Here is a 20,256-nt window from a genome sequence, read left to right as displayed (position 1 = left end):
TGAATTATTCATAGATCATCTAGAAATAACTGATTTTATTGCAGGCTCCTCTAACTGCGCTTTGGCACCACAGATTTGTGATTTAATTTCATGAAATCATACATTATTTAATAATTTGAAATGTGATTTTTGTGACAGCACCTGTACCTCGGGCCCTCGGACAAATTTAATTCTGCCTCCAAACATGCTTTATTAGATGAATTAGAGTTCCTAAATAACCTCATGACGTGGACTTCCATAAATGGTGTGTAGGCTTGGCTAGGGTAAGTGGATTATCTGCTTCTCCCGCTCTTTGCACTGAGCCCAGCATCGCCCAAATGAGCTGTGGACTCATGTACAAAGTCAATTTGGTTTAGCAGACCTACAGTACAGTAACTGTTAATGGCTGCAGTGAGCCTGGGTCACTTGGGCATGAACTTTATTTAGGTTACTGGTGCTTCCTTAAGCAAATCTGAGATTTATTTGGACACTGAACATGCCAGGCAATTCCTACAAATGAATAACCATAATCAACAACAATGATGATTGAATGTTTTTCACATTTCAGCAACAATTCATGTCACCAGAAATAGAGGTGGTTATGAAATAGTCACTGGTTTAATCCCTACAGACAAGAACTGTTTTTAACACTGAACAGCTGGTTCAGTTTTGTCCCGTACAGTGATGTAATTATTCTAAACAGGATGTAATTTAACAGTAAGCTCGTAATGTTACCCTGGCGGCACAGGTCTTTTCATCGATGAACACTATTAATAAAACGCCAGAAAGCAACTGGTCTTCACTCCATCTTTGTCAGGCAGCAGAGTCACAACAACAAAATGGCATTTCAGTTCATAATTGCCTGACCCTATGTTCTCCAGGTCACCTGGAGAGCAGCAGCAAACACAAATGCTGTACACATGCAAATAATGAAAAAGGAAGAACTCTTTTCAGGGAACATGGAGTGTTATAATGGATTGTATTGTTGTTTTGCTTTTAGTATCTACAGGTTATCTACAGTATGCTGTGAAGCATCTTTTAATAGTTCAAGAAGGCATTAAGGTGTTTAAAGGAAATGCTACTAGTTTATACAAAGACAACCAGTTTAAAAAAACACACAATGATGCTGTGATTAATGTGATGTTCTGATATTTAGACCTACACTGTTCTGTCTGGTAGAGCCTCTAGCAACTTGTGCCCACTCCATTTTCCCCTTTTCAGTGGTGTGTTTGTTATGATTGATAATACTGGTTGCTTCTGTGCCAGCGAGTATGAATGATGAAAATCTTAGATGAGGAGGAGAGCGGGGGCAGGGGAGGAGAAGGAAAGACGCTGGAGGGAGGGCCAATTATCTTATTGTTTAACCCACTCAAGGTGGAGGCCCATCAATCTGAAACCACTTGCTCAAATGACTCATGTTCAGCCTGTATAAAAGTTTAATTGGCTTATATAATTAACAGTGAGGGAGAAAGACATATGTGTGGTGTGACGTGGAGGAAAAAAAAAAATCCTGTCTGGATGAGAAGTGTACAGAGCCTCATAGATTTTGTAATTACAGGATTAAAGTAAGTGGTTGCTGTTATAAACAAATAATTATTAATAATTTCATTTATATCAATCAAGACAAAATACACATCTGAAATATAATTGAACTTGATTGCTTTCCTTTTTCTGTCACTGAGCTGCTGTGTATGGCAGTTACCTTGGCACCTATGGGTGCAGCAGGCAGCTCTCTGTGCAGAGGAGGCACCACCTGACCCGCTGGGGGGGCGTGCCAAACGACACTCGGATCCGTGTCACCTTCACTGATACCTGTCCCACTTGCACCCTTCGGCGATGACAATAAAGCCATAGAGCGGTGCAGTCTAAGGTAAATACAATTTCTACAATAAAGCGTATAGGTGACATTTAAAAAAACACTGTCCTTTTTTTCCCGTGATACCGCGCGTTAAATTTCCACTGGCAGAGACGAGGGGAGATTATGAGGATTTATGTTGACGTTGAGGGATTAGTGGACAGAGCCAGAATGAAATAGGCAATGTTTTGGCATTGATGTCGGCGCTGTAGCCTGAAGGAGCCAGTAAAACGCGTCCTGCAGGAGAAGGTGAGGAAGTTGTAACTAGGGGAGGTTAGATGCTGCAGTAGGAGACCATCATACTTGGGTAGCTCGCGGTTACGCGCTTTTTGCAGCTGTAAAGACGTTGCGCAGGAGGGGCACAGGCCTTTACGCGGCCGTGTTTACTTCTGCAGAGGTTGTGTTAAATCTGTGCTGCTTCGTTTAAGTGCATCGAAAACGTACGTTTGTAAAGGTCGTTTAATCCATAAACGAGCCTGTGCGCAATTAAGTCTCCTATAAGTGCGACGCGCTCTAAGATGCGTAACCTACAATCAGTCATTGTAGCTCAAATATTGTTTTCGAAATGTGACATTCAAAAAAAAAAATTCCTTTCAAATGACTTGCAATAAATGTGACGCCAAACACAGGCATGCACAGCGTTTAAGAGATGCTGAGTCTGAACTCTTTCTAACCCCCCAACTTCCTCTCTGTGTCTCTCTGCTTTCTCAGACATGAGTCAGTTCCGGGCGTTGGCGGGTGTGCTGAGGGGCGGGCGTGTTGGAGGGAGTCAGTGGCTGCGAGGGTGTGGACAGGGCCCGGCCAGGCGCTGGGTTGACCCCAGGAGAGGCTGCTCCTCCGGGGCAGCTGCGTCCGTTCCCTCGGCGGTGACCAGTAGCTCCAACTATGTGGAGGAGATGTACTTTGCCTGGCTGGAGGATCATAAAAACGTACATGAGGTAAGAGTGTGCAACATGCGCCTTTCTTCAACACATTATGACAGAAAAAGTTTGGAATATTTAATTAATTTTTTTTAAATGTGTTTTTTGTTTGCCCATGAATGGAAATTTGCAGAGGGGGAAATGTACAGCACCCCTGGCACCAGAGTTGGTTTTGCAGCTTAAGTACAATGAACTGCTGTTGCCTGTGTTGGTTTAGAAATACACTTCAGCATATTATATCAGACCAGAGGGCACTTAATGTTCACTAGGGCATGTATGACATGCTTTAGAGCATTGTCCTGGATTTCTGTCCAGCCTTTCACCATCATTTCACCATCCCCCAACCTCTCTCCTACATTGTGACTAAAAGGCAAAAAATAAATCTTTGACAGAGTGTCCACTGATTTTTTTTATTAGTCAATAAGAAGCAGGGATAATTTTAGTGCATGTTTTCAATGGCCCTGTTTGCCTTTGCTGGATCTGTCTCTTTCTATGTTCCAGTCTTGGGACACATTCTTCCGTAACATCCAGGCCTCTAGTCCGTCTGGCGAGGCGGATGAGAGACGCCCCTCCGCTCTGCTCCAGGGCCGAGTGCTGTCCCACTCAACAGACATGGCACAGAAAGTGGTGGAGGACCACCTGGCTGTGCACACTCTCATTAGAGCCTACCAGGTACTGCTGCCCAGCTGTGAGGAACACACACACACACACTGACACACACAGCTTTTAATGTGGATTTGTGTTATTTACAAATTAAAAGATTGATCACACATCTCATGGCATCCATTTAAATCTTAATGCAGTGTCTGTGTACAGAATTAAGATGTCATCTACCCGGAGCCACAACTGACTATTTGTATCTCCGATGTGTGTGTGTGAAAAATGCAACAAACAAAATCCACTTGACTTGCCAAAACAGATGCAACTGGCAATGAGAGATGTTTATACTGGGCGTCCTTGTATTAAAAGGAATATACAATTTGTTTGTCACTGCACGAGGTTATGCAAATTGCAAGATTAACTCTAACCTACTTACCCTGGCTGCTTTTTGAAAATGGAAATATCAAAGAGACTACTTAAACAAAACAGGTGGTAACATTTCCCCTCGCCCTCAAATTAATTCGAGGAACTATCCGAGGGATTTATTAAATTCTGTCTTTTGGCAAAGGCGCCACTTTTATTCCCAGCTTGTTGCAATCCTAGTGGGAATGAGTATGTGTGTGTACACAGACATAAAAGCAGTCCCACGGGGCTCTTTTCTCAAAGAGGTTGACCTATAACTGAATGTTAGCTTCTCCAGCTGTTTATACTCAGCATCATGATGGCATCACCTTGCTGAATTTTCTTATTCTTTCCTTGCCTGTCAATTTCTCTCTCTCTTTTTTTTTATATACCTTTTCTACTCTTACCTTCCCCCATCTCCACATCTCTGCCTGTCTCCTTGTGTAGATTCGTGGTCACCATGTTGCCCAGTTAGACCCTCTGGGAATCCTGGAAGCCGACCTCGACTCCTTCGTTCCCTCCGACCTGATCACCACCATCGATAAATTAGGTGAGACTCACGACCCCCTGCACTCATCCTAGGCATGTTGCACATTATGGACACAAACCAAAAGTCAAAATGGTGACAAGAGAAATATTTGTCAAGTTGTTGTTGTCTTGAGTTGATTATCTTAACCATGAAACCCATTTACAACAGGCTGTATTGTTTCAAAAATACATGAAAGTGCTACATGTATTCTTGAAATGCTGATACAGAGGTACATGGTTGAAACTGCAGGTCTAATTATACATTTTCTGGTTCAGACTTTGTACAGAGGAGGTAAAGAGTTCCTATTTTATACCTCTCTCTCCTACCTAAAGGCATGTGGAGTTTACCTACAGGCAGTATATATGCTGATGAGATTCCCACTATAGAAGCCCTTCCCTCTAATTAACTCAGGATACTTGCAGAAGGATTTCCGTCTTAAGCATATTATTCCCATTACTTCAAAAGCTTAATTTGCTTTATAATGAAAATATCAGATTTTTCCCGCATTTTACTTCAATAACATTTCTGTATCCCTCTGAGGGTTTATACAGTACATACATGTGCGTCTGTACACACATTATACACACACACACATCTGATCCAGGGTTGCATAACTCATCAGACCGAAGAGTGTAAGTGGTATTTCAGTGTAAAAGGCCCTATCACGTTCTCTGCCAGGTCCGGGTTGGTCAGCCTAATGCTGTCATTAATCTCAGGCGTAGCTCTTGTCATTCTCCATTTCATTTAGTGGACTGAGGGTCGGAGGATGTGGGACGGCCGCAGAAAGCGATCGAAGTCTACAGTAATAGCCAGTAAAGAGGAAAGAGAGAGAGAGACATTGTTTCTGTTGGCTGCTGTTATCAGTGATCAGTGTGTGTCAGGACATAGCGTAGCATTATGTATTGTCACCAGGACTATAGCTCCCTAATGAAAGCTAATGACAGCCTCCGTGGCCCCTTATTTGGTCAGCTGATAGAACATGAGTCTATTCTTGGCCCCCTTTGTCTTTGCTGCGTTCCTAATATGATTTGCACCTGTCTCCTCTTATGTTGCCTGCGATCTTGAGCTTGACCAGCTCTCTCAGGTGGGCTTTGTCAGCACGGAAACTTATGTGGGGCGGCCGACACTGATGCTGTGTCTCCACAGGTCCTGATTTTGTACTGTCTAAAAAATACTGTACATCTTTGATAATTTTTTTTTTCTAGCTAAGCTTTAATCTCAGTTTTTGACATCAAACCAGTTGACTTTGTTAAAAATATAGATTTATTTTCAGTTAATTCACTGCAGAGTCATACATACCCTGTTAATTAAATTACAGTCACTTAGGGATGCAGCTATCTATTATTTTCATAAACAATTAATCTGTTGGTTATTATGTTTTGTCAATTGAGTAATAGGGGAGGCTTTTATGGGGTTGTCCATTAATTGCAGTGTTAGTTGTTTGATCCCCAGTTGAAGTGTCCTTGAGCAGGACACTGAACTCGAAACTGCCTTGCATGGTGCCATCACCATTGGTGTGTGAGTGTGTGTATGAATGGGTGAATGTAAGGCAAATTATAAGTGCTTTGTCTGTTAAGGTATAAAAGGACTATATACTGTATATGCAGTCCATTTAGTCTATAAAATGTCAGAAAAATACTGATAATTGCCCATCACAATGTCTCAGAGCCCAAAGTGATAGTTTCAAATTGATGTTTTTTTTTCTGACTAACAGTGTTAATGTTCAGTTTACAGTTTTGAAAAAAAAAAAATCCTCACTTTTGAGAAGCTGGAGCCAGTGAGTATTTGCCATTTTTGCTTGATTAATGACTTAAATAATAAATGTATTATCATAATTGTTAGGTCAGTATTTTCTGTTAATCAACTTAACAAATGTATTCACATGAAGATACCAGAAGATGTGAAATAACTTAGGAACTCAACAATATTAATTAAACTTTGATGAAGGCAGGATTTCTGGCATTATGAATGTTGAAAAGTGTGGAAAAGGATTTGTTTTGGGTGTTCTTTGGTTTGACTATTTGGGTTTTGTGTAGCTCTGTTGGAGTGTAGTAGAAGTGTGCTCCCTGCAAGTTAGTAGCTTGTTGCCTCTGCAGTGAAGTACTAGAAAGAAAAAATTAATTGTGAATTTTAAAAAAAGCTTTAACAATCATTAATTTTGAATAGGGAGGGTAGTTTTGTTAATACATGTTGATAGACTGACCTTAAATCTCTTAATCAAACTTGTTTCACATGACGTCATCAAAGGTTTCTATGGTCTTGATGAGTCTGACTTGGACAGGAGCTTTCAGCTACCCTCCACCACCTTCATCGGAGGAGGAGAGACCACTCTTCCTCTGAAAGAGATCATACGCAGACTCGAGGTACTTTCTTTGTGTGCTTGTGTCAAATGTGACAAATGTGTTTAATCATGAGAGAAAGCCTTAACACTGTACCATGCTATTTGCTTTTTAATCTCTTCTTTTTCAGACATCCTACTGTGGTCACGTAGGAGTCGAATTCATGTTCATTAACAACGTGGACCAGTGTCAGTGGATCCGTCAGAAATTTGAGACTCCAGGAATCATGCAGTTCACTAATGCTGAGAAGAGAACTTTGCTAGCCCGCCTGATCAGATCCACACGGTCAGCAATGATTAAAGATCTAATGACTCACATTTTCTTGACAGCACGATACCTCACTTTTAGTTATAGCTCACATCAGGGACTCGCATTACATAAACAAAACTCTGGTTTGCCCATATATTTGGAAAGATAAACACCCCATTCTTCATGTGAGCTCATTTTCATCTTTGATAAACGATCTCAGGAGTCACTGGAGGTTCCTGGAAGTGATCTTATTGTTACTGTGTGTAATCTTGTTAGTATATTCTTGCTTGTTCCACGTTGCTGCAGTGTTATCTTTGACTTCCTAGTTCCTATTCACACACACACACACAGTGGTGCTGAAATAAATTTGCTAAATGCTTGAGTACAAATACCCCCAACCACCATAGCATTGTTACAAAAATTCTTTACCGGAGCACCAGTATCATCATTATCAGTCTGTAGCAGTATCAGCAGTTGTGTAAAGCTAACTGTTGGTGGCACAGAACATCCACGAACTGTTATAAACAGAACTTTTGTTTCATGTCTAGGTTTGAGGACTTCCTGGCTAGGAAGTGGTCATCAGAGAAACGTTTTGGCCTGGAGGGCTGTGAAGTGCTCATCCCTGCTCTCAAAACCATCATTGACCAGTCGAGCGCTGCAGGCATCGACAGTGTGATCATGGGGATGCCACATCGGTAATGTGAATTACAACCTCTCTATGCATACAGGTAATTCTTTACCCTCCATTTGATACTTGAAGACTTTGTAAACTCTGCTTCCAGGGGTCGACTGAATGTTTTGGCCAATGTGATCCGTAAGGAGCTGGATCAGATCTTCTGCCAGTTCGACCCCAAATTAGAGGCTGCTGATGAGGTGAGGAAACTATTGATAGATGATGGTATGGAAGACTAGCAGAGTAAATTAGGTCTGGAGCATTCAACTGATGCTTTATTTCATAACCATTTCTATGCCTGTAGGGCTCAGGGGATGTCAAATACCACCTTGGGATGTACCACGAGAGGATTAACCGTGAGACAGACAAGAATATCACGCTGTCACTCATGGCGAACCCCTCCCACCTGGAGGCAGTGGATCCAGTGGTTCAGGGCAAGGCCAAAGCTGAGCAGTTCTACAGAGGAGACACTCAGGGGAAAAAGGTAACAGTTAGTCTAACAGGTACATGATGGGAGGATACATTGGTGATGTAAATGTGGATTTGCATGACAGATACACTGTTACCTTGTGCTGTTGAGTCAGTTTCTATGATTCTCCCAGGTGATGTCCATCTTGATGCATGGTGATGCTGCTTTTGCTGGACAAGGAGTTGTGTACGAGACCTTCCACCTAAGTGAGCTCCCCTCTTACACCACACATGGTACGATCCACGTGGTGGTCAACAATCAGGTAGGGGAAGGTTTAATAATAATACTATTGCTAATCTTGATGTTATTGATATAATTTCTACTACTGCTACTATTACTTATGCTATTATTAATAATAACAACTGGGACCGTCTGGTGATTGTCGACAGGAAGATATGATCATATTGTTTTATTGTTTTACACGATTATGTAGTTTAAATTTATAATTTTTTCCAAGAAAACTGTAAATGAAAACTAACAAAATGAGCTGTTAAATCTTTTTTTTTTTACACATGTAAAGAGATTTTCTGATGTTATTCATCAACAGTGGAGCACATTTTGTTGTACTGAATATCATTTTGATCATTTTGTCTGTGATTTAGGCTCTAAATGTCAAGTTATCAATTTTGAGATGTGATTGCTCTCAGATTGGCTTCACTACTGACCCTCGTGTGGCCCGCTCCTCTCCTTACCCCACTGATGTGGCTCGGGTTGTGAATGCACCCATCTTCCATGTAAATGCCGATGACCCCGAGGCTGTCATGTACGTGTGTCGGGTGGCTGCAGAGTGGAAGACCACCTTCAACAAGGATGTTGTCATTGACCTCGTCAGTCACAGCCAAGCCTTAATCGATTAACAGGAAACACAATTACAAGCCCACACATCTACACACCACAGCTTTTGTTTTTAAGGTGCATGTGTTTTTACAGGTTTCTTACAGACGGTTTGGTCATAATGAAATGGACGAACCCATGTTCACTCAGCCGCTGATGTACAAACAGATCCGTCGGCAGGAGCATGTGCTGAAAAAGTACTCCGACAAGCTCATTGCTGAGGGAGTGGTGACACTGCAGGAATTTGAGGTTTGTGATCTAATGCTGTTTGCTCTTGTTAAATATACAGTATATTGGTAGCCACTACTGTATGCTGGTTTATTTTGTATCACCATATGCTGGACTGTGTGCATTAAATCACACTTAGATATTGGAATGCCTTCAAGTAAATATGTTGTGCCAGCACTGCTGTATTTGGGTTTCAATTTACTGCCTCAGTTCAATCACCCAGCCTCACAATCCCTCACGTAGAGTATATATTGGTCAATGAAGTTGAAGTATACCTCAGATTCTGGCGCCATTCAGTGGAATCGCTGAGGTTCTTCATCCAAAACAGAAACTTGGATCGTAAAATCCATTCTGAACATTTTTTCTTACCAGATGCCAGAGAAATACTGCAGCACCTCAATGGTGCACTACTTCATGGCATTTGATGGACATTGTTTTCTGTTGTGTGGCCTGCTATTTGGACCCTTGTAAAAAGCCCATTTGTAATATAGCAAGGCAGAACCATTACTGCTGCTGGAGACTTTTTTTTCCTTCTTTAATATGTCTCTCTCTCCCATTTTCTGTTTCCTCCTATCTGTCTCAGCTATGTACAGTTTTGGTTAGTCAGCTGTAGTTGTTTAGTTAAAGTAAAAAACTATCTATCAGTTCATATACAGTACTTCTCTTTGTTCCCAACACACATTACCAAATGTGGATGCAGGAAGAGGTTGCCAAATATGACAAGATATGTGAGGAGGCATACACCAGCTCTAAGGATGAAAAGATCTTACACAACCGACACTGGCTAGACTCCCCCTGGCCGGGTAAGAACAATTACTGTCCCTGCATTTTGAAAGGAAACCTGATTACACAGAGGGTGGACGCAATGACGTGAACACCTGTACAATGTAATGCAATCCAATAACTCTAAAACAAATACTACCTTTGTGAGGCTTATAATGTTCACCTTTTGTGAAAGAGCTTTTCTTTTAATTGACTGCTTTCTCTGTAAATACTTTCTGTTTCTGCTGGAGTGACGCTGTGTCTCTCTGTAGATTTCTTCACAGCTGAGGGAGAGCCCAAGAGCATGAGCTGCCTCCCTACAGGATTGGATGAGGAGGTCCTGCAGCACATTGGCCAGACAGCCAGCTCAGTGCCTCTGGAAGATTTTAAGATCCACCCTGGTGAGTCTAGTCGCTCTGTGAGGAAGAATATTCAGCAAAGAAACAGGCTAACACAGTATCAGTGATACTGATAAGTTGTGCTAGAAATCTACACAAAGAAAACATCTCTATGGGATTCATGCTCCTGAGTAATCTGCTAAATATCTGTAAAACACATTAACCTAAGAGCCAGAATTCATTTTTGGATGTTTTTTTCTGCAGGGATGATATTGAGTTTTTTTTAAAGCAGTTTACCATTAAACACATCATTTCCTAACAGCAGGTGTTTTGCCTGCACAGCTGATTGGGCTCACGCTGTAGCCATTCAGACTGCCATAAGAGTTTTTAATGTTATTTACAACACAGTACATCAGTCCATTGCTTTTACACCCCCCTTCCCCAGTGCTCGCCTAAGATATCAGTTGTTTAAATTTTTCTTTCCCTGTGTATGTGTGTGTGTTCTGCAGGTGTGTCTCGTATCCTGCGCGGTCGGGCTGACCTGGTGAAGAATCGGCAGATGGACTGGGCTCTAGGAGAGTACATGGCCTTCGGCTCCCTTCTTAAAGATGGAATCCATGTGCGACTCAGTGGGCAAGATGTAGAGCGGGGCACCTTTAGGTGAGTCTGTGTAATCACAACTGAAAACTAAAAGGATCTGTATGAATTTTTATTTTTTTTAAACCTCTATGCCTGCTTGTATTAATGCTCTCTTCTGTACTAGGAGGAGGTGCTGTGATAAAGGATCTTCAAGTATAGTTATTGAAGGAAGAGTGTAAATATATTGATTTTTCCCATCTTGGTTTTTATAGCTTGGGAGTCTGTGAGGAGTCACACCCTCCACTTACTGAATGAGCTCACACATTAGCTTTATCTCTCCTTAAGATGACAAAGGGCTGGGTGATATTAAACAACTTACAGTGGAATTACATCATTTTGGAAAACATCCTTGATATTGTGGCAATGACTTGCACCATGTCATCCGACCCTACAATGACTCTTAAATTGATATTGCCCCAAATCTACTATTTTGAAATGAAATTGGCACATTTGTTCAGTCAGGGTCAGCAAGCCTGACCAGCCATAAAGGGTAAAGAACACTCTCTTAAAGATGGTGAATTAAGTAATTGGTGGCAAAGGGAGTCTGACAGACAGAAGACGTCAGCACAGTCTCCTGGGAACTGCGAAGCCCACATGGTGTTGTCATGGTATGGAGGGAACAAGTGACACATGAACAAAAACCAGCTCCCCCTTTCACTGTGCCTGTCTCATCTGTCCCCTATCATTTCTCCACCAGCCCATCTTCACTGACACAGCCCCCGCCCCCCTCTCAGCTCTCAGCGACATACATCACACTAACTAACCAGAGGCTACGGGGCTTCTTCTTTTTGTCTCGCATTTACCACTGACATCTACTTCTCCCTGTCCGCTGTCCCCTTCAGCAGGTTAATTTGCCTGGCTGAGAAAAATGACATCAAACACTTCATCTCTGTATCACCTGTTGTTTATTTACTTTCATTTCAGCTCAGATTTGGTCCTTTGTGTTACCTTTCTTTCTCATTGTACTTCAGCTATACTTTACCCCCTACCACCCTTTATTGCTTTTCTCCTCCTCCTACCTCCACTTTTCTCATCCCCCACTACTCTGTTTCCCTTCATAGTTCTTAGCAGCATATTGGCATGTTACAGTCGAGTGAGCCTGCTTGCGTATCTGCGATGTACGTACCAGCGCGGACTAATGGATTCAGTCGTCGTGTTTGGGTGGGTTGCATGCATCGCGCCGTGCACCCCTTTCCCTGACTAATGGGGCCCCCAGGCAGAGGATGTGTGTGTGTGTGTGTGTGTGTGTGTGTAAGTGTGCATGTGCCTGTACACCTGAAAGGAAGAAAGAAAGAGAGACGAAAGAGGTTGGCACACAGTTTATGAAGCAATCCCAGAGAAAGACCTCATTCTCATGAGGTTTTTGGGTCTTCGAATTGAGTAAATTAAACGGGAAATGATGTGGGTTACCTCAATTAATGCTGGATGCTCTCCATTTCATTCTTTCATCAAAGGATTTCTTGAGGAGAAAGTGTATATCCTGCAAATGTAGAGCAAGGATCAAACAAAACAATTACGCATTATGTGCCCTCATTAGTCCATAATTATGGAGGATATTATTCAAAGGACTCAATTCAAGATTATCTGGTCTTCTAGGGGGTAATATATCAAATTCAAGATCATAATCAATAGATTTTGGTTATTTCCTGCAGTTCTTCCGCCAGGACCATTACATAACCTCCAGCGCTGCATGTGTGTCTGAGTGTATGTATGCGTGTGTGTAGACGTCGTTAGAGTGATGTTAAAGGGGTTTAAGTGATTGTCTCATCGTGCTGGTTTTGAAGGCTGATTCCTACACTGGGAGCGAGTGGACGATCAGAGCTTGTTAACGCTTGGCTCTTCGCTCCCATCAACTCTTGTTGGGCCTCATACTGACGGAAGATGAGAGAGAGTGCGCTACTCTTCATGAAGTGCCTGTATGGACTTGACTGGGGACTGTAGTGTTTGTGTGTTTAGCCTGCATCTTCTACTGGGTTAAGATTGTTCACAAAAATTCTTAGAAAATCTGTTGTTTTCCATCAGCCTAGAGTCCTGAAAATCTTTAGTTTGTGCGTCACTATCCATCTGTAGCAGTAAATACAGCACTTAGGTTTTTTTGTCCTCTAAATACTTGTGGTGAAATGATTTGTAGATTAATTGATAATCTGCAGTGTAATTGATTAACCATTTAAGCAAAACTGGAAATATACTGCTATTCTTGGTTTTAGGTAATGATAAATGGAATATCTGGGTTTTGGACTGTTGGTTAAACAAAACAAGCAATTTATATTTATAGATTTTTTATAGACTAAACAACATATCGATTATTAACCAAAAAAATAAAAAAATCGATCGATCAGTCAATGATGAAAATAATTAGTAGTTGCATTAGTTGTGTCACAGCCTCTTAGATGGTTTTGTGTGGTCGTTTTTGGTAAGATCTTACTTCATCCATTAATGTCAGCTAAATGTGATACATTAATATGCTCTCTTAGTAACAGATGATGTCATTACATTGATTGATTTTCTATGCTCCACAGTCTTTTTAAGTACCAAACACAAATGGATGACTTGGCATAGCAGTCGTTATTTTTTATTTTTTATTTGCCTGTTTCAGTCTTTGCCTCACTTATGTTTTGCAGTCACCGTCATCATGTTCTGCATGACCAAGAGGTGGACAAACGTATCTGTGTTCCCATGAACCATCTGTGGGCCAACCAGGCTCCTTACACTGTCTGCAACAGCTCTTTATCAGAGTACGGAGTTCTAGGTAAGACTGAAGTCTCTCTGGCTACACAGCATGCTATACTCTAAGTCATTTTGTGGCTCTGTGTAATGATGCCTGTGACTTCAGGTTTTGAGCTTGGCTTTGCCATGGCCAGCCCTAATGCTCTGATCCTCTGGGAGGCCCAGTTCGGAGACTTTCACAACACAGCCCAGTGTATCATTGACCAGTTCATCAGCTCGGGCCAGGCCAAGTGGGTCCGCAACAACGGCATTGTCCTACTGCTGCCACATGGGATGGAGGGAATGGTGAGAAGTGAAAATCAGCCAGGCTATACTACTTTAGAAAATAGAATAAGTATGTAATTCTGTAGATGAATTTTGATTTTGTTGGAATATATGAGGTGGGATTCTTCTTCCATTTTGTCATTATGTGCCCTGCTCTTGTTCTCTTCTGTCATCAGGGTCCAGAACATTCATCAGCCCGACCTGAGCGCTTCCTGCAAATGAGCAAAGATGACCCTGATCACTTCCCTGTATGTTCACATGTACAGTTCATGTAAACACTTTCATTCCACTGTGTACTTCAACAATCCCCTGTTTTATTGGCTATGCGTATGTCATAACCACTTCAGTAATGGCTTAAGTGATGATTGCCAATTTCTCTAAAGCTGATAAGTCTCTTCATTATGGCCTCCAAAGCGTTGATATTCAGCAGTAACTCAGGTCCCAAGGGTGAGCTGGTGTGAGGGAACATCAGGGAGGGAGCCACAGTGGGCTGTATCAGCAGAAGCCTACCAGATTCATTTACAAATGGGATATTGATCAACCTATTAGTGGGAGCATACCAAGGGATTAACATTCTCTGTGCAGTGTGTGTGTGTGTTTGGGGGGGGGGGTAGTACCTCTCTGCAGTACCTCTCCTGCCCAATCATGAGATAAAACATTGCTACAACTATAATTCTGTAATTGCATCTACATGAAGTTAAATTTATGTTTTCAGAGTCAATAACTTTTTAAAATTATTTTGTTATTCACTTTTTTTTACATAGGAGTTCAGTGGAGATTTTGAAGTCCAGCAGCTGAATGACTGTAACTGGATCGTGGTCAACTGCTCCACGCCTGCTAACTACAGTCATGTGCTTAGACGGCAGATTCTGCTGCCATTCAGAAAACCGGTAAAGCGTAACACTGTCTTCATTATATTTTTATCTGTGCAGTGCTTCGCTTCAGTTTGTGCTTCTCATGTCATGGTTGTTTTTACATTTGAAACTTTGCATAGATTGCATCCAAATTACACATATAAGCCATTGCTTTCCTCAAAGAGAAATCTAAAGCATACTTTACACTTACAGCTGTTTGGAAGATATCTTTTAAAAAACTGACATAAGAAATATTTTGTTTGATTTGTATTTATCTTTGAGGAAAACAGAGTCTGATAGGTATCAATCAAAGTCTTAAATATGAATATGTGAGAGGCACAAACTGTAGTTATATCTTTATTTGCTTCATTATGACAGACATACTGTTAAAAATAACTGTTATAATACTGGATTACAGCCATACTTCAAAAAGAATCTCAATTTTCAGAAAACATTTACCCACCTTATATACAAATGTACTGAATGTTCCTAATTAGTACTTTGAAGTCCAAAAGTAGAACTAGTATGGGTATAAAGTTTTTGAGTGTAAATAATTTCTCTTTTTTGTATTTGCACTGCTCTTTTTTTCAGTCTCTTACAGTTTTCAGCCACAGTGAATGTCTTAACTGATCCCCTGTCGCACATAAATGCAATGCTTTGCGGAGCATGAGAAAATTACTTCCTGAGCAAATTAGTGAGGGGGCCAGTAGGGAATAATATTGTTTGTTTTCTATGAAAAACTCTGAAATTTCGGCCTTGGTCGGCTGAGCACGAAGGGTTTTATTTATTTGATTGATAAAGAAATGTTTTGTTTTCCCAATGCTGATGTTGCGTGTTATATGGTGGCAACAAATTAGCGTGAAAAGAGATAAAAACTTTTATCTCTGGAGTTTTTTCAAAGCCCACAATGAAGATACGGATGACAGAATCAATCTGTTGTTTGTAGCTGACAGAAACTGTCTCCCTTTGTTCACAGTTGATTATTTTCACTCCCAAATCTCTGCTGAGGCACCCCGATGCAAGGTCCAGTTTTGATGACCTGGCCAAAGGTGGAGTTTTACTTTACCTCATTGAAATTTGAGATAAAAATGTGTCACAAATGTTGGTCTACAGTTATGGGAAACATATAATATTTAATGTTTGCAGGCACTACATTCAAGAGGATTATTCCAGATGTGGGAGCTGCCAGTCAAAGCCCAGGCCAAGTGAAAAGGGTGATCTTCTGCACTGGCAAAGTCTACTACGAACTGGCTAAAGAGAGGAAACGGCAAAACCTGGAGAGAGACATCGCCATCATCAGACTTGAACAGGTGATTCATCCTTCTCCACTGTTTGTTTCTTTTTCCACTTATTTAATTCTTCTTCCACTTAATCTGCGGCTTCCCCTTCAGATCTCTCCATTCCCGTTTGACCTGGTCAGAGCAGAGGCAGAAAAATATGCCAATGCTGAGCTGGTCTGGTGTCAGGAGGAGCACAAGAACATGGGTTACTATGATTACGTCAGGCCACGTTTCCTCACAGTGGTGGCCAACAAGAAACCCATTTGGTAAGCGCTTCTGTTCACTTGTCATCTGATTTGTTCACGACACGTACACATTGGAACAATCCAGTGAGAGAATCAGGTGAAATCATGTCAGGGGTGACAGCTCAAACATCTCAATGACACAAACCTTTAATGTTTCTCTCAGGTATGTGGGACGGGACCCTGCAGCCGCTCCTGCAACAGGGAACAAGTCCACCCACCTCAATGAGCTGAAGAGGTTCATGGACACAGCTTTCAACCTGAGCGCCTTTGAGGGGAGGGACATGTAATGGAGCTGTGGAACGTGAGACAAGCTGGAGGTGCAGTTTCATCTCCAATAACCATGGGCAATTTTAAGTCTTGATGTGGGAAAGAGGCAGAGCTCTTTTAAATTTGAGACAATCTGGAGCATAGCCTAATGTTTTTAGTGAACATTATTTTACCCCTTTTTACCTTATGTGAAAGATAACTCTGTCACACTGACTGACTTATGCCTGAATCAGACTACTCAACATTTATGTCTTTCATGACCTGCGACTACTATAGTGTCAGAAGTGCCACGGAAGACATCCTAGATGTTATCAAACTAGGCGAGAGGAGACAAGAAATTGTCAAACTCACACTCACTCTGTCAGGGCCTTACAAAGTCTCCTAAATGCAGAATCATTTGTTTTCCACTGTGACGCACTACATGGGATAGAATGACAAATTATTGCGCTTGGCAATGGTTTTCGTTCCCTGGCCATACCCCGTGTCAAGTGAAGGCAAGTCACTTTTATTTATATAATTCAAAATCACAAGTTTGCCTCAAATGGCTTTACAATCCTTAAACCCTGGATTCAGATAAGAAAAGAAAAATAAATGGTTACAGTTGGTGGGTCGAGCTATTTTCCTGTCTGATCCTGGCTTTACAGGGAGAATCTGCACTTTATTCAATCAACACTACTCAGCAAGGGGCCTTTATGAAGGCTTTTACAGAATAAGCACAGTCACCACAAAGATTTTTATCCTCGAAAGGGTGCTACACCTCCAACATCTCTGTTTCAAAATAAACATTCCTTGCAAAATATTATACAGACAGTAAATAAAATCATTCAGTCACAGAACTGTCTCTTTAGCAGCTACTATACTGTAGATGAGTGGTGAAGTAGCAATAGTGCACTCTTAGTAGCCCTAATAATAATAAAACTAAGATTCCTGACAATCATTGTTATTGCAGTAGCTTTAGTACAGTAGATACCTCCATTACTGCTATGCTGAATAGTATTAGTAGTATTGATTTGTATTGTATTGATTTTGTAGATGAATAGTTGATGCTACAAGACGCACAATAAACACCACACTGGTGTACTTATAATTAATGTGAATTATACATATCACAGGTATGAAGACTGTTCCTGAAATTTAACACATCAGTAGGTTTAGTGCCTGTATTTGCTTTGGCTATCTTAGCTGTTAGTGGAGGAGTCTGTATTTATTGTCACACCTCACTTCATCAGGAGACATGAGCCAGCTGGCACAGAGACTTGCAGCAGTGTTTTCTACTTAGGACATAAGGCTCAGCTTCGTCTTTGGAGGCTGAAGGATGCACACACACAAAAACACAGCAAAGTCTTGGATGCTTTGAGAGCAATACTGACGCTTCGTTGTCACATTTAAACCCCTAGGTATTAAACAGGATTGATATTAGTTACCTCTGTGCTTTGAAACGCTACTTTAAATTATGCTTATTGTTCAGCTGTACTGTAGCTTACCTTGTAGCTGGGAGATTTAACTATAAGCCATACCCAAACATAAATTTACATATCTAATGTTTTTACATGTGTTAGTTTATTAATGAAAAAAAAATGTACTGGAACATACAAAACTTGTTGGAGCTGCACTTTACTTGGAATAATGACATATGCAATAAAATATGTTTAACAACGTGCTTTGGTTGTGATGTTTAGTTGCAGATAATTTACGGTTTATTTGTAAAAAAAGCATGAATAAGATTCTACAGCCATGCTAGCAGCTCTTTGAGCTGAATGCGAACATGCTATGTTTTAGCCAGTATACAATGTTCACCATCTCACTGTAACATGTTAGCATGCTAACATTTGCTAATTAACAAAGTACAGGTTAGGCTGAAAGGAATGACATTAGTTGTCTAGGTGTTTGGTCATAAACCAAAGCATTGGACAAATTAAAATTGTAAAAGTTAAGGGATCACCAAAGTTATTGCAATTAATCCTGCAGCGGACTACATGTGGCAGATTCATTATTTGCCAAGAAAAACAAAAATAAACCAGTATGCTAGGTTTCTTGTGTGCTTGTTTGTTTGTTGTTTACATAAACAAAACTTAAGAATATGCACCATGTATGCCCAAAATAAATAAATGTGTTCAAACCAAATTTTCACACAGGCTCCTTCTACAAGACTGGCCCAGAAAATTATCTTATAGGACCAAGTTGCTGCGGGAAGTTTTGGGGTCCCTGCAGGTCTCTGGCCCCGAGGCAGTGGCCCACTAGGACTAGCTGTTAATCCAGCCTTCCACCAGTACACCTGTGAATTAATTTAACAATACAAATAAAACTGCAATAAAGATCATGTAGCTTGAAAAGATTGTTTTGGCGAATAAGAAAAAAACCTTTTAATGCACATACAGTCAAAAGTTTGGACACACTTTCTCATTAGGTGTGTCCAAACTTTTGACTGGCACTGAATGTATTTTGCATTTTTTATTTAAAAGCTGAGTGGGATTCTGTTATCTTCAGTGGGCATTCTCCACAGCAGTAACAGCTTCTTTGCAAACAGGGTCCAATTTACCATCTCCACCTTGGGGGGGGAAAGCACAACAGGTTGCCAGTGTGATTATGTCAGAGTACAGATGTAGTATTAGTCCTCTATAACATTGTCACATTGACTCACAATGGACAGTAAAGGGATACAAAGTGACGCAACACAACGAGATATCCGACATTTTATTCCATGCATTCTTCTTCCTTGTCAAAACCTGGCGCCTACATTACCCACAATGCTCACCGGTCGATTTAAAGACGTTGAAGTGTAAAACCGGTGGAGGAAAGTCAGAGGAGAAGCAGAGACTACGCGTTATTTCGTGGAGATGTCAAAACTAACCAAACTCACCGAACTCCAGCTGCCTGATATCACAGATGAAGATGGTCTCCCCGTTTACCACGAGCTCCACCATGTTCCACTCGCGCGTTTCCTCCAAGACGCACTGGTGCCCGCGTGCTCTCAGAGCGGCTGCAGACATACGGACAATGTTTGACCTCATCTAAAGCAACACATCTGAACTGGACTCTGGTGGGAAAAGAAACATACCCTGGAGACCCTGCAGGCGGGAAGTCCTGTGCTTTACTACTCCATTGGAATTATAAGGTCCGTGGCAAAGTGTCACCCGTGCGTTTGTCGGCATTGTTTGTTGTAGTTTCTATGGTAACCATCACACACCAGCTCCTGTTGCTAGTTTATTTGAACTCCTTTCCAGTTAAGTGCATGGGTGCAAAAACAGAGAATCATAAATATTTTTTTTTTCTTTATATGACATATGATAATTTTGACAGATTAAGACACTTTTACAACTATATCATTATAATATGTCAAATTTATAGTTATACAATGAAATGTTCCAGAAAAGTATGAGATACTAAGTCTTAAGATTACTGTCTTAATATCTTAATATGTGGGTCTTAATATAAAACAATATATCATCGAAAGTTCAATAATTGTTAGATTCTAAGACAAATTTATGAGAAGTTTTTTTTTTAAAAATTTAAAAATCTTTCTAAAAAACTTGACCTATGACCACATCTCATAACTAGGTTGTGTCTCATAATAACGATGTATGTAGACGCAGTATCCTATGGTAAATAAAGTTTTTTTTCATTCAAAATTAATTTCAATCATTAGTCATGATTATATTTAATTAAAAAACAAAACTTAAACATATCCTGATTCTACAATACAAGTGGATCTGTGTGTGAGGTGTTGTTGTTACACCTATTACAACATACTATATTTCATGAAGCACAGTGTCCGAGCATCTAAAACATTCATATGCATCAAT

General features: G+C 40.8%; 2 protein-coding genes across 6 annotated transcripts; one reads left to right on the top strand and one right to left on the bottom strand.

The window, feature by feature from the left end:
* Positions 1-1,706: 1,706 nt before the first annotated feature.
* On the top strand, positions 1,707-18,112 carry ogdhl (oxoglutarate dehydrogenase L). 3 transcript variants are annotated; one of them, XM_042432771.1, is made up of 23 exons: positions 1,707-1,849; positions 2,546-2,772; positions 3,256-3,426; positions 4,204-4,306; positions 6,533-6,648; positions 6,755-6,909; positions 7,422-7,568; positions 7,656-7,746; positions 7,851-8,030; positions 8,149-8,277; positions 8,663-8,842; positions 8,946-9,098; positions 9,778-9,880; positions 10,112-10,240; positions 10,687-10,837; positions 13,438-13,565; positions 13,650-13,828; positions 13,984-14,055; positions 14,572-14,697; positions 15,638-15,710; positions 15,808-15,971; positions 16,053-16,207; positions 16,350-18,112. In XM_042432771.1, exons 2-23 carry the CDS (start codon positions 2,548-2,550, stop codon positions 16,471-16,473), a joined length of 3,054 nt encoding a protein of 1,017 aa, XP_042288705.1. In that variant the 5' UTR covers positions 1,707-1,849; positions 2,546-2,547; the 3' UTR covers positions 16,474-18,112. The 3 variants fall into 3 exon arrangements, with proteins under 3 accessions (XP_042288705.1, XP_042288708.1, XP_042288706.1); XM_042432774.1 differs by lacking the exon at positions 1,707-1,849 and adding an exon at positions 1,888-2,083; XM_042432772.1 differs by lacking the exon at positions 1,707-1,849 and adding an exon at positions 2,176-2,274.
* Positions 13,856-20,013, bottom strand: c14h10orf53 (chromosome 14 C10orf53 homolog). Of its 3 annotated transcripts, none has more exons than XM_042432780.1 (3): positions 19,512-20,013; positions 19,314-19,433; positions 13,856-14,019 (listed from the first exon to the last, which is right to left on the bottom strand). In XM_042432780.1, the coding sequence occupies exons 1-3, from the start codon at positions 19,603-19,605 to the stop codon at positions 13,949-13,951; spliced, it is 285 nt and encodes a 94-aa protein (XP_042288714.1). In that variant the 5' UTR covers positions 19,606-20,013; the 3' UTR covers positions 13,856-13,948. The 3 variants fall into 3 exon arrangements, with proteins under 3 accessions (XP_042288714.1, XP_042288716.1, XP_042288715.1); XM_042432782.1 differs by lacking the exon at positions 13,856-14,019 and adding an exon at positions 16,000-16,073 and having other exon boundaries at positions 19,512-20,011; XM_042432781.1 differs by lacking the exon at positions 13,856-14,019 and adding an exon at positions 16,503-19,001 and having other exon boundaries at positions 19,512-19,997.
* Between the last annotated feature and the right edge of the window lie 243 nt (positions 20,014-20,256).

The sequence above is a fragment of the Thunnus maccoyii genome, chromosome 14 (assembly GCF_910596095.1).
Source record: "Thunnus maccoyii chromosome 14, fThuMac1.1, whole genome shotgun sequence".
NCBI classification, from domain to species: domain Eukaryota; kingdom Metazoa; phylum Chordata; class Actinopteri; order Scombriformes; family Scombridae; genus Thunnus; species Thunnus maccoyii.
This window is presented reverse-complemented; position numbering and strand designations above follow the sequence as displayed.